We start from the raw sequence: 23,777 nt of genomic DNA, 5'->3' as shown, positions 1-23,777 counted from the left end.
TGGCTGCATGGCATGTGGAATGCAGGATCTTGGTTTCCTGACCAGGGAGTGAACCCATGCCGCCTGCAGTGGAAGCGTGGACTCAACCACTGAACCACTAGAGAAGTACCTGTTCATTCTTTTAAATATGCAGTCTGTGGCACTGGACAAGAAATCATGAGGTTAAACTCAGAACTGAAGATGATCTGGCACAGAGTGTAATGGGAAATTTGTACCTATTTACTTTTTTAGGCCTACCTGGGGCTATCTGTTGTCCACATTTTCCCTTGATATTCTAGGCCTCTACTTCTTGCATGCATTCTTCCTCTCAGCAGCAACCAGCCCTCTTCAACCTCCTGGCATCTTCATGCTTTTGCCCTTCCCATCAAAAGGATGTAGCAAACTCACTCACAGTCAGGCCTAAGGAACTGATAAGGATAAAATACAACCACTTCCAGGAGCATTTGTAGTAGAACAGGAGACAAAAAACAAAGGAAATGGATCCATCACGGTCGAACTTCACCCAGCAGTGAAGAGTGTGGAGCAATGAAAGAGATGGGGGACCAAAGGGCTTGCCCAGTGACCTCAAAATCATATCTGAGAGGACTGTTTTTCTTGTTGTTGTTGTTGTTATTTTTTTGAGTTCGTGGGAACAAGGGTAGAGTTGCAGGAATAACTGAGAGTATAACTTTAATCACATACTTAGCATAAACAACATTAAAATATGTGCCCCAACAAGTCAATTGTCTTTCATAACTTTTTATAGTGTAATTGTTCTAATTCCTATCAAAGTTTGCGGTTACTGTATTTGAGAAACAAGTAAATAAATACAGCAGGCATCAGGCAGGAACTTTCTGAACTGTGTCAAGGTTAATAATAAGTAAAATGTTATAAGTAGAGACAAGACAGCAACAGCTGTGCAACATTCTTGGAAGCAAGGATTTCGATAGCATGAAGTCAGACAGTGAGCTCAGTTTTTGCTGCTACTCTGGCTGGACAGAGAGACCCTGTCGTAATTATAATACAACTACATTTCTCTTATAAAGTACTGTCTTACATTAAAAAAATATGATGTCTGCAGCTGGAAAATCAGGAGCAATGTTGGAAGAAGACCCAGATCAAACCTATGAGAATGTGCTGGCTGAGATTCAGTCTTTTGAGCTGCCCATTGAAGCTACTTTAAGGTAGGGCTCCTTTATATTTTGCTATTTCTTCTTTGGTGGTGATAAAGTAGTCTTATTCATGTCTTTTTATACTTTTCTCTATAACAATAAAAAATAATTTTTGAGAAATGATTGCAATTCTATATACACCTAATCTCGAAGTTTTATCCTTAGAGAAATGACGGTGAATAAATTATCCACATTGTTTGTATTATATTTGTTTCATGATTCATCACCACAAGGTTAAAAAATAGAAATGACTTTCAAGTGATCAAAAAGGGCTGCATGCCAACTCCAAATAGATATCCCATCTTATTTACATCAGGTTTCACTTGTTATCTCTAAAATACTGCTTAGTGAAAAATACAGAGAACAATTAGTCGTATCATTGAAACTCATTTATATTTGAGTGGATGTGGATGTGAGTTGTAGGAAAAAACACAGAATGCTTATTTGTGTTGTTGCTGCTCTTGGGTATATGGGGCGCTCTCGGATATGTATTTTTTATTTCTACAGAAGATTAAAAAATAGTTTCTTTGGTAAGATGAGGATTAATTTGCATAGTTCAAGGACAGAATTAAAATGAAAGACACATATCTCTGTGTTAAATGTGCAGTTTAAAATTTTTCATTCTTTTTGACTGTCTGCTTGTATCTGACACTTAACAGTATGGGAACAGGATGGCAATCTCTGACTGTGATAGTGACAGTCAATAAATATTTGTTGACTAATATTTGTAGATTAAGTGAAAGGATTTTTTTTGGTGTTGTCTTTTTAGTCTCAGAAAGATCCAGGAGCAGATATGTTTAAATCTGAATTTAAATTTGATTTTGCATTAAATGTATCCTGAATCTTTCCAAAGGGCCTAGGGTAGGGTTGGGGGTATTGGAAGCTATTGGTATTTATTGGTTGATTCTTGATCAATATGTAGGTACAGTAGAAAAATAATTACAACTCCATTTATAACTGTTACTTATACCTTCATTTTATCTGAGCATCATGGACATCCACGAATAAGGGCAGGTGCTTTTTATCCTATTCAACAGGTAGAAAAAACCAAAGCTTTTCGCTAATGGGAAACTTGGTAATTTTTCCAAGTGGAACATACTTTATACTATACCAGCACCTTCTAAAACCTGTGCATCTGCCTGGTGGCTAGGTCAGAAGTCAAAGGGAAACACGAGAGGGGAATAAAGGGAGCCTGAAAAAGTGAAAGTGTTAGCTGTGACTGACTCTATATGACCCCGTGGACTGTAGCCCACCAGGCTCCTCTGTCCATGAAATTCTCCAGGCAAGAATACTGGAGTAAGTAGCCTTTCCCTTCTCCAGGGGATCTTTCAGATCCAGGGTTTGAAGCCGGGTCTCTTGCATTGCAGGTGGACTCCTTACCATCTGAGGCACCAGGGAAGCCTGGACATGTGTTGATTACTGTGGCCTCTGCTGCCATTGTTGCTTCAGAGCCCTTAGTCTTCAACCTCTGATCCTCTCTACATCTCCCCTGGTCTCTCAGCCCTGGCCAATATCTACAGGCTTCATCCATTGATCCTCTCCACATCTCCCCTGGTCTCTCAGCCCTGGCCAATATCTACAGGCTTCATCCATCCTTGAAACTACCAGCTAGTCTTGCTGTGGTACTGGACCTGACTTCCTGTTTTGGTTCCTGGATGTGTCCTACCTTCTGTTCTGAGGGTAAATGTCCTGGGTCTTATACTAGGTCTCCTAAAGGAAAGAGTCAGTTTAGATCTGCAGTCACATCACTCTCCCATCATCGCAAGAGCAGACACTGCAAACATATTTTGTCCAGGTGCTGCCTGTCACCACCCGTGGACCTAGATTGCCCACTGTTAGCTTCACAAAGAGCTCTGACTACGGGACCTCATGGACTGTGGCCCATCAGGCTTCTCTATCCATGGGATTCTCCAGGCAAGAATACTGGAGTGGGTTGCCTTTTCTTCTGCAGGAGAGCTTTCCAACCCAGGGATCGAACCCACGTCTCTTGCACTGCAGGTGGATTTTTACCATCGAGCCGCCTTGTGTACTGGGTCTGAGTTGTGGCCCGCGGGATCGTCAATCTCCGTTGGTGGCATGCAGGATCTGTAGTTGTGGCATGTGCAATCTAGTCCCTGACCAGAGGTCGAACTCGGGCCCCCTGCATTGGGAACATAGAGTCTTAGCCACTGGACCACCAGGGAAGTCCCCCAACAAACCTTGAATTGAGACAATATTCACCAAAATTCCTTTTCCTAAACAATTGCTGTAATCATTGATGAGATGAAGACTTCTTGGGCTGGCATTTGCCTTTCAGCACTTCCCTATGTATGTTATTGATATTCCAATGTCAACTATTCTGGTCCACTCCTCTTACGGAACATGCCAGCTCATGTGGCCAAATATGAGGGTTGGGAAATAAAGACAGGACTTCCATTTTGGCCAAACTGGAGTGTTTACTGTTTTCTTCCTTCTGGTTCTCATGGTTCCATTTCTTTATTAAATTGCACTCTTACTTCTGTCTGCCAAAATCCAGCCCATCTTGCAAGGCACAGCTCAAATATTCTTTCTTCTGTGAAGTCTCTCTGATTCATCAACCACAGGTGAGTGCTTCATCCTTTGAAGCCCCAAAGAATTCAGGGCATTTATTCTGACTCATTTGGGTGTATGTAGGCTCACATGTATTTTGTGCTATAACCATTTTCAGGCTAAAGATTCCTGAGGGCACTATATATTTATATCTTAGTATCCTCTGCAGAAGCTTCTACCATACTTGACACACAGTAGCTAGATAAATATTTGTTGAACTAATTTGTATGAGCTTCTGAGCTAATGATAGTCTTAACAAGACAAAGGAAAAAAGGTAGTCCAGAGAGAAAGTCATCATTTCAGGGAATAAGAAAAGGCAGAAGTATTTGAATAGATTTGAATCGTTATAAGTTCTAAAGGCAGAGAGGGTGGAAAAAGAGTTTGGCTGGAGGGAGACTGACCAGGAGGGCTACTCTGACCTACTCCCAGGACCTACTCTGAGGCTTTGTGGAGCGACAGTGAAGGGAAGGTTAGGATATTGAGAAGATGGGGCTGGGAATGCAGGGGAGAAACCTCGTACGTGGAAACTGAGGGAGAGAAAATACCCAAGAGCTCTCCTAGTTGTTCTTCCGTGTCACAAAAGAAAGGCATTTTCCCACAGACATTTTCTGTTTTAAAATCCCAAACTGTTAGTTAGCTTCATCTCCCTGCCCACCTTGTTTCTGAGGCCAGTGTTCAGATCAGGGTTAGATCAGGGGTTTGTTTCTCTAACAGGGTGAGCCCAGAGAGCTCAGGGATTCAAAACGCGTAGAAGAGTTCTACTAGCGTCATTTAGAAATGGCTCCACAGCCCTTCCTGTCACTCTCAGCCTCACCATCATCTGAGAGAATGGGTCTCCTCCACTGAGGAGTCGTGAGCGAGTTGCTGAGGTTGGGACTCAAGTCATCCAGCATTGTCAGTGGCCATCGTCTCTTCCACCTGCCCAGGCTTCCTTCCCCTACCTCCTGATTTCATACAAGGCTGCTCCAAGAGCAGGCTTCTCCAGGTGGCCCATCCTGTCTCCTGCCTGACCTCCCCACTGGGCTCTTGGGTCAGCTCCTTTGGTCTTCTTTCTGTTTTGGTGGAAAAGTGGAAAAGGATCAGATGATCCTGAGATCCTGTGTTTGTTTTCATCTATGTGTGAAATGAGACCACTGCCTGAAGTATTAAGTTTAAAGGAGAGATAGTTTTAGGGGGAGCTGAGACATTATATTTTTCCATGGTTTATTTGTATTGCCAATGAAATACCCAATAAAGACATATCAGGTAGCTCTAATAATTGAATTGGTGGAGAAGCGGTATTTGATGTTAGACATGCAGACAGTGATTGAATTTCAAAGAAAAGAGAGAAATGTAAAGAAAGATCTACAGCTAGTGCCTGGGTTGCCCTAGCTTGGCTTTGCTTTGGGCATTCAAAATCTCCTGGCCGACAGATTCTCGGTAGGCTGAAACTCATGAGCAGGTGGGGTCTGAAATTAGTTTTGCTGTCCTAATCCTTTTTGCCCTGGGCATCACTGTTTTTTATCATGTTACCGCCATATGGTAATTTCCACTAGATTTTCTCATTTGGTTTTATGATTTTTTCTCCAGTTCCTCCATTTGGCCTAGACATGCCCAGCTCCTTGCCAGCTGCTCCCTCTAGGGGGCGTGCGTGTCCCTGGTAGGCTTAATGGCTGTCTGGAGCCATGCTTTAAGAATCTACAAGACTAGTACTTTTTTGGGCCTTATCCAGTATTACCAGCTGCCTTGCACAAGCACAGTTAATAGTTTTCAACTAGTATATCAATTCCAGTGCATTGGTAGTGGTTATATGAATCCTCATGTTGAGGGTGGTTCTGGTAAAATAGTGCTGGTGGCTACGGTCTTAGGACAGCACAGTAGCAGGACCCTAACATATTTATGCTAGAACTTCCAGCTGCCAAGCCTCCCTCATTAGACCTGCCCCCACCATGGATATCCTCTCACAGCCTGGGCTCATGATGCCTCATGGGGTCCTGCATGTCTGTTGTTAGCCTCCTAGAACAGGTCCTAAAATTGTAACATGTCTGAACCGATTTGAGTTCAGAAATTTTTTGCAAGAGCTGAGACAGAGATAAAGAGATTGAAGAGAAGTGCAATGTTAGTGGGAGGTAGAAAAAGAGGAGGTATCCAAAGAAAGCCCTGCTGAGGGCTGGGAAAAATAGGAGGAAAAGGGAATTGTACATGATGACGTACCAGAAGAAATTTTTGCAATTGTTTTATGATAACATAATTGTTTTACACTTGTACTCACAGACTCTCTTTGGCTGTTTTCCAAAAGCTGAGCATGGAGTTTTACCAGTTTAAGAGCAAACAGGATATTGTAGTTTCTTTGACTTTAATGTTTTTAAGAATGAAGATAACATGCTTTTAGGAAAGGAAATATTAAAGCAACAACAACAACAAAACACCAACAACCTAAACACAATAAAATCTTAGGATGACATACTAAAAAATATAACTGGTTATATTCAGCTGTAGAATTCTAGGATGCTCTTGCTGTTTTTATCTTCAGAAATGTAAGATTTCATAGAAATCTTATTTCATTAAATATATTGATTAAGATCAAAAGTATAACATTTATTAGTTGTTTGATTTTGGCCTTAGTTTCTAAAACTACAAAATGGGGATTATAATAAAACCTGTATCAAATGATTAATGTATATGAAGTGCTTAACACAAGACCAGCCTAGCACATTGTAAATGCTTGATAAATGTTAGCAATTATTATTATTATATTTAATTTACACTGGGATATACATTTCAGCATAATGTAATATATAACTTAGAGTGTTGAAGTAAATTGGCATTCATGACATTTTGAAATTCTGGGCAGGTGGGAAATACTGAATAATGTAAATTTTATTTTGGTTGCAAATATTTGAGGGAGAGAGGTATCCCTTTTTCAAAATCCTATTTACTAAGGCTTATATTTGATACTAATATAATATCATGACCTCATCTAATGTCTTATGGGAGTCGGGTAGTGTGCTGAATGTTGTGGATATAAAATAGAATCCAAAGAAGGGCCTAATTATGACTGAGGCCTGCTATGTCTGCAGCACCCCAGGAAAGCTTGGGGTTCCTGATGACAGTGGGCTATGTAGTTGCCAAATTTTCACTGCACACTTAAATGATTCTGTTAGCTGCTTGATCTTCAGGGAAACACTAGAGAGAAGTTAAAATTTTTTTTTGTATTTTGAGAACAAAGTATTCCAAGCAGGGAGATAGTTTCATTTATTTACAGTTAAGTGAATTTATTTACAGTTAAATGAACTCTGGAGCCAGTTCAAATTTTGCCTCTATACTTATAGATAGAACTATTAGAAGGCTTATACAAGTTAGGCATTCAGTATATTTAATGTAGCAGCTCATACATGAGCCATACAATGCTCAGTCCTTCATTCAGTAAATAAATATCTATGGAGCATCTCCGATGTGGCAGACAGTGGTCAAGGATGGTCAGTAGTATTGTTGATACAGCAAATTCCCTGACCTATCAGGAAATTCCCTGCTCCCAGGGAGCTGACATTTTAGTGAAGAGAGCTAAAAATAAATTAAAAACCAGTAATAAATTCTATGAAGAATAACAAATCAGGGTGAAGGATAGGGAGATCCAGGGATGCTATTTTACAAAAGTGGCCAGGGAGTAAATATCAGCTGTTATTATCATTTCATTACATTAGTTACATTTCTAAATCTTTTTTGCTGAGAGGAGAAAAAAAATAGGACAAGTGAGAGGAGAAGCAGAAAGGGCAACAGGCAATGAAGGAAAGCTAAATGAGGAAAGAGTGAGGAATGGAGATGTTGCACTGAACAGGATGAGGAATAATAATTTAAAAAACACACAACAATGAGGAGGAAAGAGAAGAGAAAATAGTTCATATTATAAGCCAGTGTTGGGGTTGTTGAGGAGAGATAAAAGAGAGAGAGAGTAGAATTCAGAGGAAATACTATTACTCTTTAATTGCTCAGTGGACTTTAAAATGTTTAGCTTTGCAATGAGCAAGTTAATGGTGCTTTCTGGACATCATTCTGAGGGCAGGACTAGTAACATAATTTACAGGACCAATGTGAAATGAAGATGGAGTCCCCCTTGTCCAGAGGATGGTGATGGCAGAGTATTAACCCAAGAGCAACTTCTTCAGCCCCACACGGATGAGCCAGCTCTGTCTGAAAGCTTAGCACAGATCCTGGCACACAGCAAGCTTTGAAGAAAAGCAACTGTTGAATGAAGAGAACCTGGGGCTAATTACTTTTGAACTTCTTTGAGGACCAGCCCATATTTCATAAAAACTGATTTTATTTGGCTTCAATTTCAGGTTTCCTTCTATTGTTCTCCCCTGTGGGATATGGAAGAGATTCCTGGACACAGTTTTGCAGCAGGAAGGAATCCTCCCAGACCTGGCAGGGCTTTGTTCACATTCTCTTGCACTTACAGACTGTGGCCACTTGGGGTCACTGTACCAAGGTAGACGCTGGAGGAACGCAGCTGTCAAGGCATTCTCCAAAGAGTGGCTAAAATGGAAGGCTTAATTGATTAGAGCCAATGAAGACTACCCTGTGTTCTGCATTTTGATAAAGTTCAGCAGTTATGTAGCAAAGGCTCTTAAACTCTTTAAGAAACATCTCAATGATAATAGCAAATTCTCAAGAGGTTAAAGATCAGGAAGTCTGATATGGGGTTCCTAGGAATGAGGAAGGGACTCTCTGTGGAGATATACCCTACCTCAGGAGACATGCTTTTACAACAATATAACATGAGAAGTAGTATTTGCATGTGGATTATTCATTTAACAAATAGTAACTGAGCTGGTGGTGAACAATACAGACATTGTATCTGTGCCTGGAAATGAAGACAGACTCAACGATTTGTTTGCCACCATGGTGTGTGTCTCAGAAGATGAGCATCGTCTCCAAGGATGACAAAGAGGCACTTGACTTAGAAGCAAGATCCGGAGGGCTCACTAAAGTGGATCCAGAGCCAAGAGTCTAACCTAAAGACAAGGTCCTGGCTCCCTCTCCACAATAAGAACAACTTTCAGACAGTTTCCACCAATCAAGCATTCAGAGAAAAAATGAAGTTCAGGTTCAGAGAGCTCTGAAACAAAATTAGCCTATTTTGTTAATGATTAGGGAAAAAGGAACATTATTGTGTCTGTTTTTTATTTTTATTTTACCAAAGAGGAAGCTAAATTCTGGGCTTTTTGGTTGAATAACAAATGTCAGATAATCCTCACCTCCAATGCTTCATGTTGGATGAGCTCTGGACTAAACATTATACATATATTATCTTCTTTAATATAATAGATGGTGAAAGAAAGAAAGTGAGGTCACTCAGTCGTGTTCGACTCTCTGTGACCCCTTGGACTGTAGCCTACCAGGCTCCTCTGTCCATGGGATTTTCCAGGCAATAGTACCGGAGTGGATTACCTAATAGATGGTAAAGGATATATTATATTATGCAATGGTAAAGAATCTGCCTTCCAATGCAGGAGATGCAGGAAATGTGGGTTTGTCTCTAGGTTGCAAAGCTTCCCTGGAGGAGGAAATGGCAACCTACTCCAATATTCTTGCCTGGAGAATCCCATGGACAGAGAAGCCTGGCGGGCTATAGTCCGTGGGGTCACAAGGAATTGGATGCAGCTGAGCGACTAAGCACACACGAGCACATCTTCCTTAATCCCCACACAGCTTGGTAAGCCAGGGACTTTTATTGCTCCCAATTCACACTTGAAGAAACTGAAGCAAAGACAAGTTAAGTCCTTTTACAGAGGGTCCCACATTTAGTAAGATATGAATTGGAATTTGAACCCATTTAAATGCCAGACCAGGGCAGCAACATTCTATAGCCTCCTTCTGAGGGAGGGGCTTTCCCGAGGTTGGTTATTAGTCTGTAGACAAGTGGCTCAAAGTATAAATTCTTAGTGACTAAGATTTTATTTACAGATTAAACCCTTACTTTGCTGATTAGTTTCCTACTGGACACAGAGTACGTCTCCTGCCCTGTCAGTCTTCCTGGTATCTTTTCCCTCCCAGGAGTTCTGAAGAGAAATTTTGGGTGGATTTCTGGAAATCGATGTCCACTGCTCCCCAAATAACTCACCAAACATGTGCAATCTTCCAATGTGCCCTACTATCCCCAGCCTCCTCAGACCAGACTGACAGTCATTTATTCCTTGGGTAAAACAATATCAGAACAGTCTTCTTATCTGACTTTTTTATTAACAGGAAAAGCAAGAACAGCTTATTAGCTCCATCTTCTCCAACTCACTAGCTATGTGGCCTTGGACAAGTGAGTTAATCTCTCTAAGTCTCAGTTTCTCCAAATTAAATTGGAAATAGCAAGAGTACCCCAAAGGCTGAAATTAGATTTTAGTAAAATTAGTACTACCTTATTTACCAATAAAATTATGAATTAGTAAGGGTTAAATTAGATAATATAAAAGGCTTAGAAAATAGTGCTCAGTAAATAGCTATTAAGATTATTTTGGTTTATAGCTGAAATTCTTTATTTCGGAGACTTTTAGAAATGTAGCCTTTATTTTTTAAAATATTTATTTATTTGGCTGCATCAGGTTTTAGTTGTGGTGTGTAGGCTCTCTGTGGTATCACACAGGGTCTTTCGTTGCATGGACTCTCCAGTTGTGACATCAGGGCTCAGTAATTGCCACATGCAGACTTGGTTGCTCTGTGGCACATGGAATCTTAGTTCCCTGACCAGGAATCAAACTCACACCCCCTGCGCTGGAAGGCAGATTCTTATCCATTGACTGGACCACCAGAGAAGTCCCTAGATATGTAGCACTTTAGGCCTTTTTTCACATTAATGTGCATGTTATATCTATGTCCATAATTAAAATTTACATAGTGAGCTATTTAGGACATTAAACTTTAAATTCTTACCCAAAAACTTCAAGTACTAACAGATCTACCAGAAGTCATAGAGGGAACCAGCTAGAGCTGTTTTATAAGATGTGGTAAATGGACTTCCTTCCATCTTAACTTGAATTAAGGGGAAGAGACTGCTACTTAATGCTGAGGTAATCCCTATGGGCAGGTGTTGAAACAGGTCAGGAGTGAGGAGTATGTAAGTAGGGTTGGTTTCCCAGGGCAAGGGCATTTAGAGCTGGGTTTGGATAGATTGCATCAGGGTTGGAGAAGAGAAGAGGGGAAAGGTCTGGATAATGAACACTGTAAAGAAATGCCCCATTAGAAGCTGATTGCCAAATAAGAAGCTGGCTTCTGTCATATGTCCTACTCTCCTCACCTTGCTTTACTCTTTAGAGCAATGAATTCTGGTCCTGCTCATCATCTGAGCTAAGATAGCTTGCCTTTTCCTGCAGAGAGAACTGGCTCTCTGTTCTCTTTGTAGGACACCATAAAATTTGTCCTCAGATCTTATGTTTGGTTTCAGGTTCAGTTTTCAAAAGGTTTATTTTTCCCTCTCAAGAGCTGAACCTGCATCTCAGATGTGCTAACACTGGATGATGGTGCCTCAGCAATTGAGGACTCAGTCTACCAAGAAAAAAATTTGTTTCTTTTGTCTTACTACTCAATAAAAAGCAATTGGGGGAAGGGCCAAAATGCTGGGGTCTGGATACAGGGATTTGACTTGACCCAAGAGTAAAATTTTAAATAACCAGAGGAATGGGTGAAGTTTATGTATATATATAAACTATATACCCTCTAACAAAAGCCCGTAAGTATAGTTTCTTGCAGTGAAACTCTGATGGTGAACCTCAGGGAATTTGAGGTAACCTTTTCTGTTTGTGTTGCACATTTCTATCAAGGCAACTGAATATACCACATTATAAGATGTGATATTTAATGTCAACTGTATAAAGATCAAGTTTGAAGAAATTAACTTTTTACAATTTAATATTGTTCTAATTTCTAATTGTTACCAATAATGGATTAATTAAACTCTGGCCTTAGGCTCAGATGTGTTTGGAACCCCTTTCTAAGTCATCCTGAACTCTTTTCAGTGGCTTCAGAACTTCAGCATTGTCTGGTTTTAAGACCCCTCCAGCTTTCTCTCAGCCACGTGCAGAACTCTAGGCGGAACTATAAGAAATTGGAAAGCTAAAATAAAAGGGGGGCATCTCTGAACTTAAGGACCTTAACATGATATGAAAGTGCTGGTGGACTTGGGAAATTTTTTTTTTCTGTATGTTTTCACAGCTTGAGGAAGTGAGATTTCCCAGGGAAGATATGGGTTCTCTTGTACTATCAAGACAGTGGAAATAGGGACTTCCCTGGCTGTCCAGTGGTTAAGAGACTCTGCCGGGGGTGTCAGTTAGATCTCTGATTAGGGAACTAAGATCCTACATGCCGCCCAGTATGGTTAAAAAAAAAAAAAGACAGTGGAAACAGGCTTGTGATAGGGTTTCTTGGTAGAATAAACATATGGATGTAGCAGAGCTTTTTTGGTCTTTCAAGTTAGCCTGCACTGAAGTCAGCCATGTATTTCTGTTCTGTGTCAACAGTACAAAAACAAACAAAATTCAAATTATAAGAAAGAACCAATCAAAACAAGTGCTCACTATTAAAACAGTTGTTGGTAGAGTGGATAAATGGGCTAACTTCAACCTAGAGTTAGTGAGAAGGTTTTATGGATTAATTAAACTAAGCAACAGCAACAAGAAGGAATAGTTCTTGTTGCTGTTGCTTAGTAGCTAAGTTGTATCTGGCTCTTTTGTGACCCCGATGGACTATAGCCCACCAGACTCCTCTGTCCATGGAATTCTCTAGGCAAGAACAACTGGAGTGGGTAGCCATTTCTGTTTCCAGGGGATCTTCCTGACCCAGGGATCGAACCTGCATCTCCTGTATTGACAGGTGGATTCTTTACCCCTGAGCCACCTGATTCCTTAGGGAAATCTTTATGAAGGAGATTAAATTTGAGTTGAAATTTCCAAGGAGGACAGAAATTTCAGATTAATAGGAAGAAGGACATTTTTATATGTTAGTAAAGTTTATTGGGACCTTACTATGGTCCCAATAGGCAGAATAATGGTCCCCCCTAAATTTCCACAATCTAATCCTTGGAATCTGTAAATATATTACCTTACATGACAAAAGGGATATTGCAGGTATGACTAATGTTAAGACCTTGAGATAGAAGATTCTCCAGAATTACAGTTGTGTCGAACCTAATGCCATGGGTCCTTAAAAGCAGAAAATCTTTTCTGGCCTAGGTCAGAGTCAGAGGGAAATATGACTATAGGAAAATGGTCAGAGAGATGCAAAATTTCTGACTTGAAGGACTGAGGAAGGGGGCCATGAGCCAAAGAATGTGGGCGGCCTCTGGAAGCTGAAATACATAAGCAAATAAATTCTCCCCTAGTGCCTCTGGAAAGAACACTGTTGTGCTGACACCTTATTTTTAGCCCAGTGAGACCCGTATTGGATTTCTAGCCTACAGAACCATAATAAATTTGAATTGTTTTAAGCTAAGTTTGTGATAATTTGTTACAGCAGTCATAGAAAGCTAACACAACATGGGACAGCAAAATGAGGTCATGACATGAGGAAAATGACTACCATGGTCATTTTCAGATGGGGAAACTTAACTATAAAGGGACTAGGTTCTGACAATGTCACCCAGCTGTAGAGTGAACGACTAGGGGATTAAATTGAGCACACCCGTCTTAGGAAGTCATGCTTTTAACTGTTCGGCAGGATTTTTGTAGGAGGAGGATGGAAGTAGTAAAAGCTTCTAGAAAAAGTTCTCTGGAGTGAGTTACACAGCTGTATAATAAAGAGCTTGGTTGACTCAAAGGGACATGCTGAGCTCTGGATTAACGGAGACCAGAATAGTTGTCCCTCAGGGCTAGGTTATGTACTCTCTTTCTGGTTAATCTTCCTCAGTCGCTGATTTGATCATGACAAACTGGTTTACTCAGCAGTCCCATAAACAAGACTCTTCCAAGCACCTGCTTGTCCTTCCCATCTCTCTGAAGCCCACTTCTCTCAAGGGCTTCCCCACTTCATCCCAGCCACAGCAACTTGGGGGCACTTGGGTTCAAGGACTTTGGCATGAAATCACACACTGCACTGGGTCTTTCTTGTATCTTTGCCATAAAATGTCTTCGTTTTACGTCATTTACTTTTTCTGGCGCTTATAATTTATTTCCAAGTAGACTGGCCTCTGTGAACTTTCCGCGGGGCAGGAACAGGAATCCACTCAGAGCGGTCGTCCTTGTTCGCCAGCTGGGTTCTTCTGGGTTCATTCCTAAAACAAATCTTACTCCCACATACCATTTTGCTTTTCTTGATTTTTCCTTTCTCTGACCCTCCACCACCCATGCCTCCTCGGTAAACATTCCCGTAGCCTTTATTGTCGACCTGCCTCATTACGAAATAATCCCAAGTGCTAGCACAGGGTCTGAACACAGAATACAGGGATCTATGCTTTTAAGCAGGGCCAATTACTAGACAGCAACTAGGGGGCCAGTACCGGGCGAGAGTTGGAGGTGGCCCGTTTCCACTCCGCACAGCGGCCGGCAGCACCTGGGCCTCCCCCAGGTGTGGGGACAGTGACCCGGTCGCGCGCCCGTGCGCGGCCTTCCACGCGCCCCAGCGCCGCCCGCCCCGCCCCTTTCCCCGCCTCCTCGCGCTCGCGCCACAGGTTGCTCGCCCCCGCGGTCTGCGCGGCGCCGCGCCTCGCCGGCTCCTCAGCTTCCAGCCAAGATGGCGGAGATCGGCGAAGGTCCGGGCACCGTCCCAGAGCACGAGCGGATCTTGCAGGAGATCCAGAGCACAGACACCGCCTGCGTGGGGCCCACCCTCCGGTAAAGCTCTCATCCTCTCGGGATCTCTGGCTACCCTCTTCGGCCGCTCGTCAGGAGGCGGGCGAGTTTTCCGCCGTCGGCCGCGCGCGAAGCGGCCCGACAGGTGGTGCGCGAGGAGGCGGGCGGCCGGGCGGGGGCCGAGGCGCAGCGGGCCAGGACCTGAGCCCGGACCCGGGCGGGGCGGCACGGGCGACTGCACCTGTCCGCGCGGCCCGCCTCAGCCGCGGGAGCTGTCACTGCGCAGCTGGAGGGTGTGGCTGCCACGGTGCCTGTGACCCCGGGAGTCGAGGCACCGCCCCGTTTTCGACGCCCCGCCCCGCCCTGCCCCGGCCGGGGCCTGGGGTCTCGAGAACGCGCTTGGGGCTTCCCGGCTCGCGCGACGCTCCGGGGCTGAGGGCGGCTCCGCCTCGGGCGTGCCCGGGACGAAGGTGAAGTGCCGGCAGACGGCAGGACAGAGGTGCCGACTCGCGCGCAGGTGGAAACGCTGGCGCGCTGGGCTGCTGAGGGCGTGGGAGAATTGAAATTGAGCGGGAGTCGCCGGCACCATTCTCTATACTCCCGCGCCGCCAGAGTGGGCGAGGAGGGAGCGTGGGCGGGAGGGGAGGGGCTGGCGCTCAGGAACGCGCTGATGTGACTGATCGTGACCGTGCGCTCGCCCGGCAAGCCTCTCTGGAGTCTGGGAAGCTTTTATTTATTTGCGAATGTTTAATTTTGCATGCATTTCCCCGTTTATTTTAAAAAGAATCTCCACCGTTTAAAAATAGTACAAGAACAATGACTATTCCAGACTATCTATTGCCCTAGTAAACCCAGGCACTCTAGTGATCCATTAGAGTGTTAGCCACTTTCTTCAAGATTGACTGCTCTTTAAATATAAGGCTTCATTTTTCGGTGTGATGATAATGAAATTATTATTCACTTAGGGAACTTGGGGACCTGTGGTTGTAGTGCAAAGTAAATCGACCTTGGCCTGAGACTACAGAGAACTGGATTCTTGGTTTACACTAGTCTTAGCACTGATGAAGTGTGCGGTCGTGGGCAAATCATTTAACTTCTCTGGACCTCGATTTTTTTATTTGTAGACAGGGGAGGGGTACGTGTTTAGATACCCAGAAAGCCCGGGAATTCAGAGACCTTGCCTATTTGTTCACTCCTGTATGCCTAAGCATGTAGTAGGTACATGATACATTTTTGTCACATGAAGGTCCCTCTATGATATAAATATGATTAGTGCATTTCCTTAATTTTTCAGTATAACACTTTTTATAAAAACTGCATTTGCTAATGAAAGTTGAACTCATACATTTAAAGGAAGCTTTGTTTTCCTCACTGCATGGTGAAACTGAAGGAGTATAGTGTGTGGTATAGTTATTACAACAGTCCATTTTTGAAAATAGTATTGATTAGGAAAGAGGTGCTTCTTCTTGAGAAAATGTACTAGGCGGGATCATTGAAAGCAGGTGAAATTAATTTAGAAGAAAAATTTTAACTACAGCTGACTTGAACAATATGGATTTGAACTGTGTGAATTCATTTATACCCGTAATTTTTTTAAATTTTATTTTATTTTTAAACTTTACATAATTGTATTAGTTTTGCCAAATATCAAAATGAATCCGCCACAGGTATACATGTGTTCCCCATCCTGAACCCTCCTCCCTCCTCCCTCCCCATACCATCCCTCTGGGTCGTCCTGGTGCACTAGCCGCAAGCATCCAGTATCGGGCATCGAACCTGGACTCGCATCTCGTTTCTTACATATACAGTGGTAAAGAATCTGCCTGCCAATGCAGGAGACGCAAGAGACTCGGTTGAGGAAGATCCTGGGTCTAAATGATCCCCGAGAAGGAAATGACAGCACACTCCAGTATTCTTGCTTGGGAAATCCCGTGGACAGAGGAGCCTGGTGGGCTACAGTCTATGGGGTCACAAAAGAGTCAGACACAACTTAGTGACTAAACAGCAACAACTGTGCGAACTTCTGTACTCTCACCGCTGGGGGAGGAGTTGGGGGCCCGGTTGACCCCTGGTGTGGGGAACTAAGATCCGGAAAGCCTCGTGGCTCGGCCAAATAGAAAAAAATACATACTTAACGTATTTTTGTGATACTACAGGATCCGCAGTTGGTTGCGTCTGGAAATGCCGAACCTGGGGTATAGAAGAACCCATTGTATGGACCATAAGTTATATGTGGATTTTTCACTTCATGAAAGGTCATCGGCCCGATCCCCTCATTGTTTCAGGGTCAACTGTACACTGAGATTTTTGTAACACAAATAGAATATATGTATTGGTGGTGGTATCATTCTGTTTCGCTGGTGACATTTGTATCACCTACTCACTTTGTTGAAACCCACACCCTTTTCTTTAGTGAACTACACTGACTCATACTTACTCTATATATACTCTTGTCATCTCTCATTTGCAAGCAGGCCCTGCACACACCCGTGGAAGGCACTGCTAGCAGTCCTTTCTCTTGAACAGAGTTTAAGCCAATGCTTTTTTATTCCTGAGGTTTCACTGAGTGAAATGCTAACACTAAAATTAAAAAAAAAAAACTTATTATGGGAAAATTTAAATGTTTCAAGAAGGTAAAAAAAAAAAAGAAAAATGTAGGGAATTCCATGGTGGTCTGGTGCTTAGGACTGTGTGCTTTCACTGCTGGGCCAGGTTCAGTCCCTGGTCAGGGAACTTAGACCCTGCAAGCCTCTAAGTGCAGCCAAAAATAAAAATAAAAGTAAAAAATAAAGATTAAAAAGACTGACCATACGACGTGTTGGTGAAGTTGTGAAACAACTCGCATTCTGTGTATACTGCAGTGGGAATATCATAGATGCTGTTTTTCAGGTTGAGTTTATTCCCTTCTAGTTTGTCAAGTGTTTTTACTATGAAGGAGTGTTGAATTTTTCTGATGCTTTTTCTGCACCCATTGAGATGATCATGTGGATTTTGTTCCTTATCGTATCACAGTGGTGTTTTATATTAAATGATTTTCAGATATAAATCAACCTTGCAGTTTTGGAATTAATCCCACTTGGTCATAGTGTATAATCATTTTTTATATGTTCAGTTCAGTCACTCAGTCGTGTCCGACTCTTTGTGACCCCATGAATCACAGCACGCCAGGCCTCCCTGTCCATCACCAACTCCCGGAGTTTACTCAAACTCATATCCATTGAGTTGGTGATGCCATCCAGCCATCTCATCCTCTGTCATCCCCTTCTGCCCCCAATACCTCCCAGGATCAGGGTCTTTTCCAATGAGTCAACTCTTTGCATGAGGTGGCCAAAGTATTGTAGTTTCAGCTTTAGCATCAGTCCTTCCAATGAACACCCAGGACTGATCTCCTTTAGAATGGACTGGTTGGATCTCCTTGCAGTCCAAGGGACTCTCAAGAGTCTTCTCAGATTCCATTTGTTAGTATCTTGTTTAGGATTTTTGCATGTATATTCATAAGAGCTATTTGTCTTTTATTTTCTGGTGACGTCTTTGGTTTTGGTATGAGAGTAATACCTTATTATTGGTTAGTGTTCCTCAATTGAGATGAATGTATTTTTATTTCTCTATTTACGTGGTGTACCATATTTATGTATATATGTATGTAATGTTGAATCACTCTTACATTCCTGTAATAAATCCCATATGGTCATGGAGTATAATCTTTTTAACATGTTGGATTCAGCTTGCTAATATTTTATTGAGTGTTTTTACATCTGTATTCACAGGGGATATTGGTACCTAGTTTTCTTTTTTTGTGATGTCTTTAGCTGGCTTTGATAGAGTAAAGCTGGCCTGATAGAATGAGTGAGGAGTGTCCCTATTCTCCCACTTTTTGGAAGACTTTGTGTAGGAATAGTGTTAATTTTTCTTTAAATAGATGGTAGAATTTGTCACTAAAACCATCTAGCTTTTCTTTCTTGGAAGGTTTCTGATTATTGATCAGTCTCTTGTTATAACAAGTCTGTTTTGATTTTCTATTCTTACTGCATCAGTTTTGGTAGTTTGTGTCATTTTAGAAATTTGTACATTTTGTCTAGGTTATCAGGTTGTTAGTATAAAATGGTTCATGTGTGTGTGTGCTCAGTCTGAGTCTTTTGTGACCCCATGGACTGTAGCCCACCAGTCTCCTCTGTCCATGGGATTTCCCAGGCAAGAATACTGAAGTGGGTTGCCATTTCCTTCTCCAGGAGATCTTCCTGACTCAGGGGTCAAATCCACATTTCTTGCTTGCCAGGGAGATTCTTTAACACTGAGCCACCTAGGAATCACAGAATTGTTCATAGCATCCCCTTATAACCTTTTTTATTTCTGTAAGACTGGTGGTACTGACTTTTCTTTTACTCTTTTCTATTAATTTTTTTTGGCTGTGAGAGACTTAGTTGTGGCATATGGAATCTAGTTCCCTGACTAGGGACTGAACCTGGGCCTCTTGCATTGGGAATCAGAGTCTTAACCACTGGACCATCAGGAAAGTCCCTCTTTTACTCTTGATTTTAGTAATTTGTGTCTCTCTTTTTCTTAGTCAGTCCAGCTAAAAGTTTGTCAATTTTATAAACTTTAACATGATCTCATAAGTTTTGGTATTGTGTGTTTTCGTTTTTATTCATTTCAAAGTATTTTTTAAATTTCCTTTGTGATTTGTTCTTTGAGTCATTGGTTATGTATGTATGTATTTAAGTATGTTGTTAAATTTCAACATATTTGTGAATTTCTCAAATGCCTTTCTGTTACTAATGCGTAATTTCATTGTATTTGGTCAGAGATCATATCTTGTATGATTTCAATCCTTTTAAATTCTCTGAGGCTTGTTTTACGGCCTAACGTGGTCTGTCCTGGAGAATGTTACATGTTCACTTCAGAAGAATGTGTATACTGATGTTATTGGGTGGAAGATGCTATAGATGTCTTTTAGGTCTCATTAGGTTATAGTTGTTCAGGTCTTCTACTTTCCTTTTGATCGTCTACTTGTTGTTCTGCCCATTATTGGGCAATGGGTAGTTTTTGCTTCATGTATTTTGGGCTCTGTTTTTAGGTGCATGTGTTTGCTCAGTGTGTCTGACTCTTTGTGCTCCTTTGGACTGTAGCCCACCAGGCTCCTCTGTCCATGGGGATTTTCACACAAGAATATTGGAGTAGGTTGCCATTTCCTTCCTCAGGGGAACTTCCCTACCCAGGGATCATACCTGCATCTCCTGAGTCTCCTGCATTGCAGGTAGATTCTTTACTGCTGAGGCATTGGGGAAGCCCATAAATGTGTATTTGTTGTTGTTCAGTCGCCCATTTGTGTCTGATGCTTCGAGGACTGCAGCATGCCAGGCTTCCCTGTTCTTCACCATCTCCCTGAGCTTGCTCAAACTCGTATCCATTGAGTCAGTGATACCATCCAACCATCTCATCCTCTGTTGCCCCCTTCTCCTCCTGCCTTCAGTCTTTCCCAGCACCAGGGTCTTTTCTAAGGAGTCAGTTCTTTGTGTGAGGTGGCCAAGTATTGGATCTTCAGCTTTAGCATCAGTCCTTCTAATGAATATTCAGAGTTTGTTTCCTTCAGGATTGACTGGTTTGATCTCCTTGCAGTCCAGGGGACTCACAAGGGTGTTCTTCAACACCACAGTTCAAAGGTATCAGTTCTTCAGTGCTCAGTCTTCTTTATGGTCCAACTGTCACATCCATACATGACTACTGGAAAAACCATAGCCTTGACTAGACAGACCTTTGTTGACAAAGTAATGTCTCTGCTTTTTAATATGCTGTCTAGGTTTGTCATAACTTTTCTTTCAAGGAGAAAGTGTCTTAATTTCGTGGCTGCAGTCACCATTCAGAGTGATTTTGGAGCCCAAGAAAATAAAGTGTGTCACTGTTTCCATTATTTCCCCATCTATTTGCCATGTAGTGATGGGACTGGATGCCATGATCTTAGTTTTTTTAATGTTTAGTTTTAAGCCAAGTTTTTCACTCTCCTCTTTCATCAAGAGGCTCTTTAGCTCCTCTTTGCTTTCTGCCATGGGTTGGTATCATCTGCATATCTGAGGTTATTGATATTTCTCCTGGCAATCTTGATTCAGCTTGTGCTTTATCCAGCCCGGCATTTCACATGATGTATTCTGCATATAAGTTAAATAAGCAGGGTGACAATATACACTCTTGATGTACTCCTTTCCTAGCTTGGAACCAGTTCATCGTTCCATGTCTGTTCCATGTCTAATTGTTACTTCTTGATCTGCATACAGGTTACTCAGGAGGCAGGTCAGGTGGTCTGGTATTCCCATCTCTTTAAGAATTTTATACAGTTTGTTGTGATTCACACAGTCAAAGGATTTAGCATAGTCAATGAAGTAGATGTTTTTCTGGAATTCCCTTGCTTTTTCTATAATCCAGCGGATGTTGGCAATTTGATCTCTGGTTCCTCTGCCTTTTCTAAATCCAGAGTGAACATCTGGAAGTTCTTTGTTCACATACTGTTAAAGCCTAGCTTGGAGAATTTTGAGCATTACTTTACTAGCGTGTGAGATGAGTGCAATTGTGTAGTAGTTTGAGCATTCTTTGGCATTGCCTTTCTTTGGGATTGGAATGAAAACAGACCTTTTCCAGTCCTGTGGCCACTGCTGAGTTTTTCAAATTTGCTGGCATATTGAGTGCATCACTTTCACAGCATCATCTTTTAGGATTTGAAATAGCTCAACTGGAATTCCATCACCTCCGCTAGCTTTGTTCATAGTGATACTTGTTATATATTTTTGATTGATTGACTGTTTTACATTATAAAATGTTCCTCTTTATCTCTACACTTATTTTATTTTTTTAATTGCTTTTTAAAGTCTGTATTGAATTTGTTACAGTGTTTCTTCTGTTTTTTTTATGTTTTGTTTTTTTTGGCCCTGAGGCATGTGGGATTTTAGCTACCAGACCAGGGATTGAACCCTCACCCCCTGCATTGGAAGGTGAAGTCTTAACCAGTGGACAACCAGGAAAGTCTTCTAGACTTGTTTTTAAGTTTGTTTTGTCTGATATTAGTAAATCTACTCTAGCTTTCTTTTGGTTGCTCTTTGTATGGTATGTCTCTTTTTATCTTTTTACTTTCAACCTATTTTTGTCCTTGAATCCAAAGTATATCTCCCGTAGATAGTATATTGTTGGAGCATGTTGTTTATCCAGTTTCATAACCTGACTTTTTAAAAATATAACTTTATTTATTTTATTATTTTTGACTGCTGGATCTTCGTTGCCCCACAGGCTTTTCTCTAGTTGTGGCAAGTGAGGGCTCCTGTCTAGTTGTAAGTGTGCAGCCGCTCACCGTGGTGGCTTCTTTTGTTGCAGAGCACAGGCTCTAGGGCGTGTGTGGGCTCAGCAGTTGCAGTTCTGGGCTCTAGAGCACAGGCTCCGTGGTTGTGGCACATGGGCATAGTTGCTCCACAGCACGTAGGATCTTCCTGGGTTAGGGATTGAACCCATGTCTCCTGCATTGGCAGGTGGATTCTTTATCACTGAATTACCAAGGAAGCCCATAATCTCTAACTTTTGTCTGTACTATTTCATCTATTCATGTTGAATGTTAATATTTATATAGTTGGATTTGTATCTGTCATTTTACTTTTTGTTTACTGTATGTCTTGTTTTTTTTTTTTTTTTTTGCTCCTCTGTTCCTTTTTTTCTATTTTCTGTTAAGTGAATATTTTATAGTGTAATATTTTAGTTACTTTAATGATTTTTTCCAGTATTTAAAAAATTGATTTCTTAGTGGTTGCTCTCAGAATCAGTTTCAGATTAATTCTAAATTAATTACAGTGAGATTCAGAAATATTCTATATAGAAGGCCTTCTTCAATGAACAATGAGTAAAAATAGAGGAAAACAATAGAAGAGGAAAGACCAGAGATCCTTTCAGGAAAATTGGAAATACCAAGGGAACATTTCATGTAAAGATGGGCACAATAAAGGACAGAGACGGTTGAGACCTAGTAGAAACAGAAGAGATCAAGAAGAGATGGAAAGAATACACAGAGGAACTGTACAAAAAAGATCTTAATGAACCAGATAACTGTGATGGTATGGTCAGTCACCCAGAGCCAGACATTCTGAAGTGTGGAGTCACGTGGGCCTTAGGAAGCATTACTGTCAATAAAACTAGTGGATGCAATGGAATTTCAGTGGAGCTATTCAAAACTCTAAAAGATGATGCTGTCAAAGTGTTGCACTCAATATGTCAGCAAATCTGGAAGACCCAGCAGTGGCCACAGGACTGGAAAAAGTCAATTCTCATCCCAGTTCCCAATAAAGCATTACTTAAGGATGTTCAAACCATCAGACAGTTGCACTTGTCTCCCATGCTAGTAAAGTCATGCTTAAAATCTTGCATGCTAGGCTTCAGCACTATATGAACCGAGAACCTTGAGATGGCCCATCTGGGTTTAGAAAAGGCAGAGGAACCAGAGATCAAATTGCCAACACTTTCTGGATCACAGAAAGCAATGGAATTCCAGAAGAACATCTACCTCTGTTTCAGTTATGCTAAAACCTTTGACCGTGTGGATCATAACAAACTGTGGAAAGCTCTTAAAGAGATGGGTATATAGACCATCTTACCTGCCTCCTGAGAAATCTGTATGTGGGTCAGGAAGCAACAGTTAGAACCCTGTATGGAACAACTGATTGGTTCAGGACTGAGAAAGGAGTATGATAGGGCTATCTGTTGTCACCCTGTTTGTTTAACTTATACACTGAACACATCATGAGAAATGCCAGACTGGGTGAGTTATAAGCTGGAATCAAGACATGCGGGAGAAGCATCAACAACCTCAGATATGTGGATGATACCACTCTGTTGACAGAAAGTGGAGAGGATCTAAAGAACCTCTTGATGAGAATGAAGGAGGAGAGTGAAAAAGGCAACTTAAAACCAAATATTAAAAAACTAAGATCATGGCAGCTGGCCCCATTACTTCATGGCAAATGGAAGGGGAAAAGGTGGAAGCAGTGACAGATTTCCTCTTCTGGGGGTCTAAAATCACTGCAGATGGTGACTACAGCCATGAAATCAGAAGATGATTGCTTCTTGGCAGGAAGGCCGTGACACACCTAGACAGTGTGTTGAAAAGCAGAGACATCACTCTGCTGACAAAGGTCCATATAGTCAAGGCTATGGTCTTCTTAGTAGACATGTACAGGTGTGAGAGCTGGATTGTAAAGATGGTACAGCGCCAAAGAATTGATGCCTTTGAACTATGGTGCTGAGAGTGCCTTGACAGCAGGAAGATCAAACCAGTCAGTCA

General features: G+C 41.8%; 1 protein-coding gene across 4 annotated transcripts in view; it reads left to right on the top strand.

Annotated features, from left to right (window-relative positions):
• Window positions 1-930: 930 nt before the first annotated feature.
• EXOC6 (exocyst complex component 6) overlaps window positions 931-23,777 on the top strand; it is a 194,042-nt gene continuing 171,195 nt past the window's right edge. For 2 of the 4 annotated variants that reach the window (XM_010842197.1, XM_010842195.1), the window contains exon 1: window positions 14,360-14,512. In XM_010842197.1, coding sequence (XP_010840499.1) covers window positions 14,412-14,512 — 101 coding nt within the window. In that variant the 5' untranslated portion in view covers window positions 14,360-14,411. Of the gene's footprint in view, window positions 1,164-14,359; window positions 14,513-23,777 lie in introns of those variants that run through there. The other 2 variants (XM_010842194.1, XM_010842196.1) reach the window with 2 other exon arrangements.

Source organism: Bison bison, unplaced genomic scaffold (assembly GCF_000754665.1).
Source record: "Bison bison bison isolate TAMUID 2011002044 unplaced genomic scaffold, Bison_UMD1.0 scf7180017864172, whole genome shotgun sequence".
NCBI lineage: Eukaryota > Metazoa > Chordata > Mammalia > Artiodactyla > Bovidae > Bison > Bison bison.
This window is presented reverse-complemented; position numbering and strand designations above follow the sequence as displayed.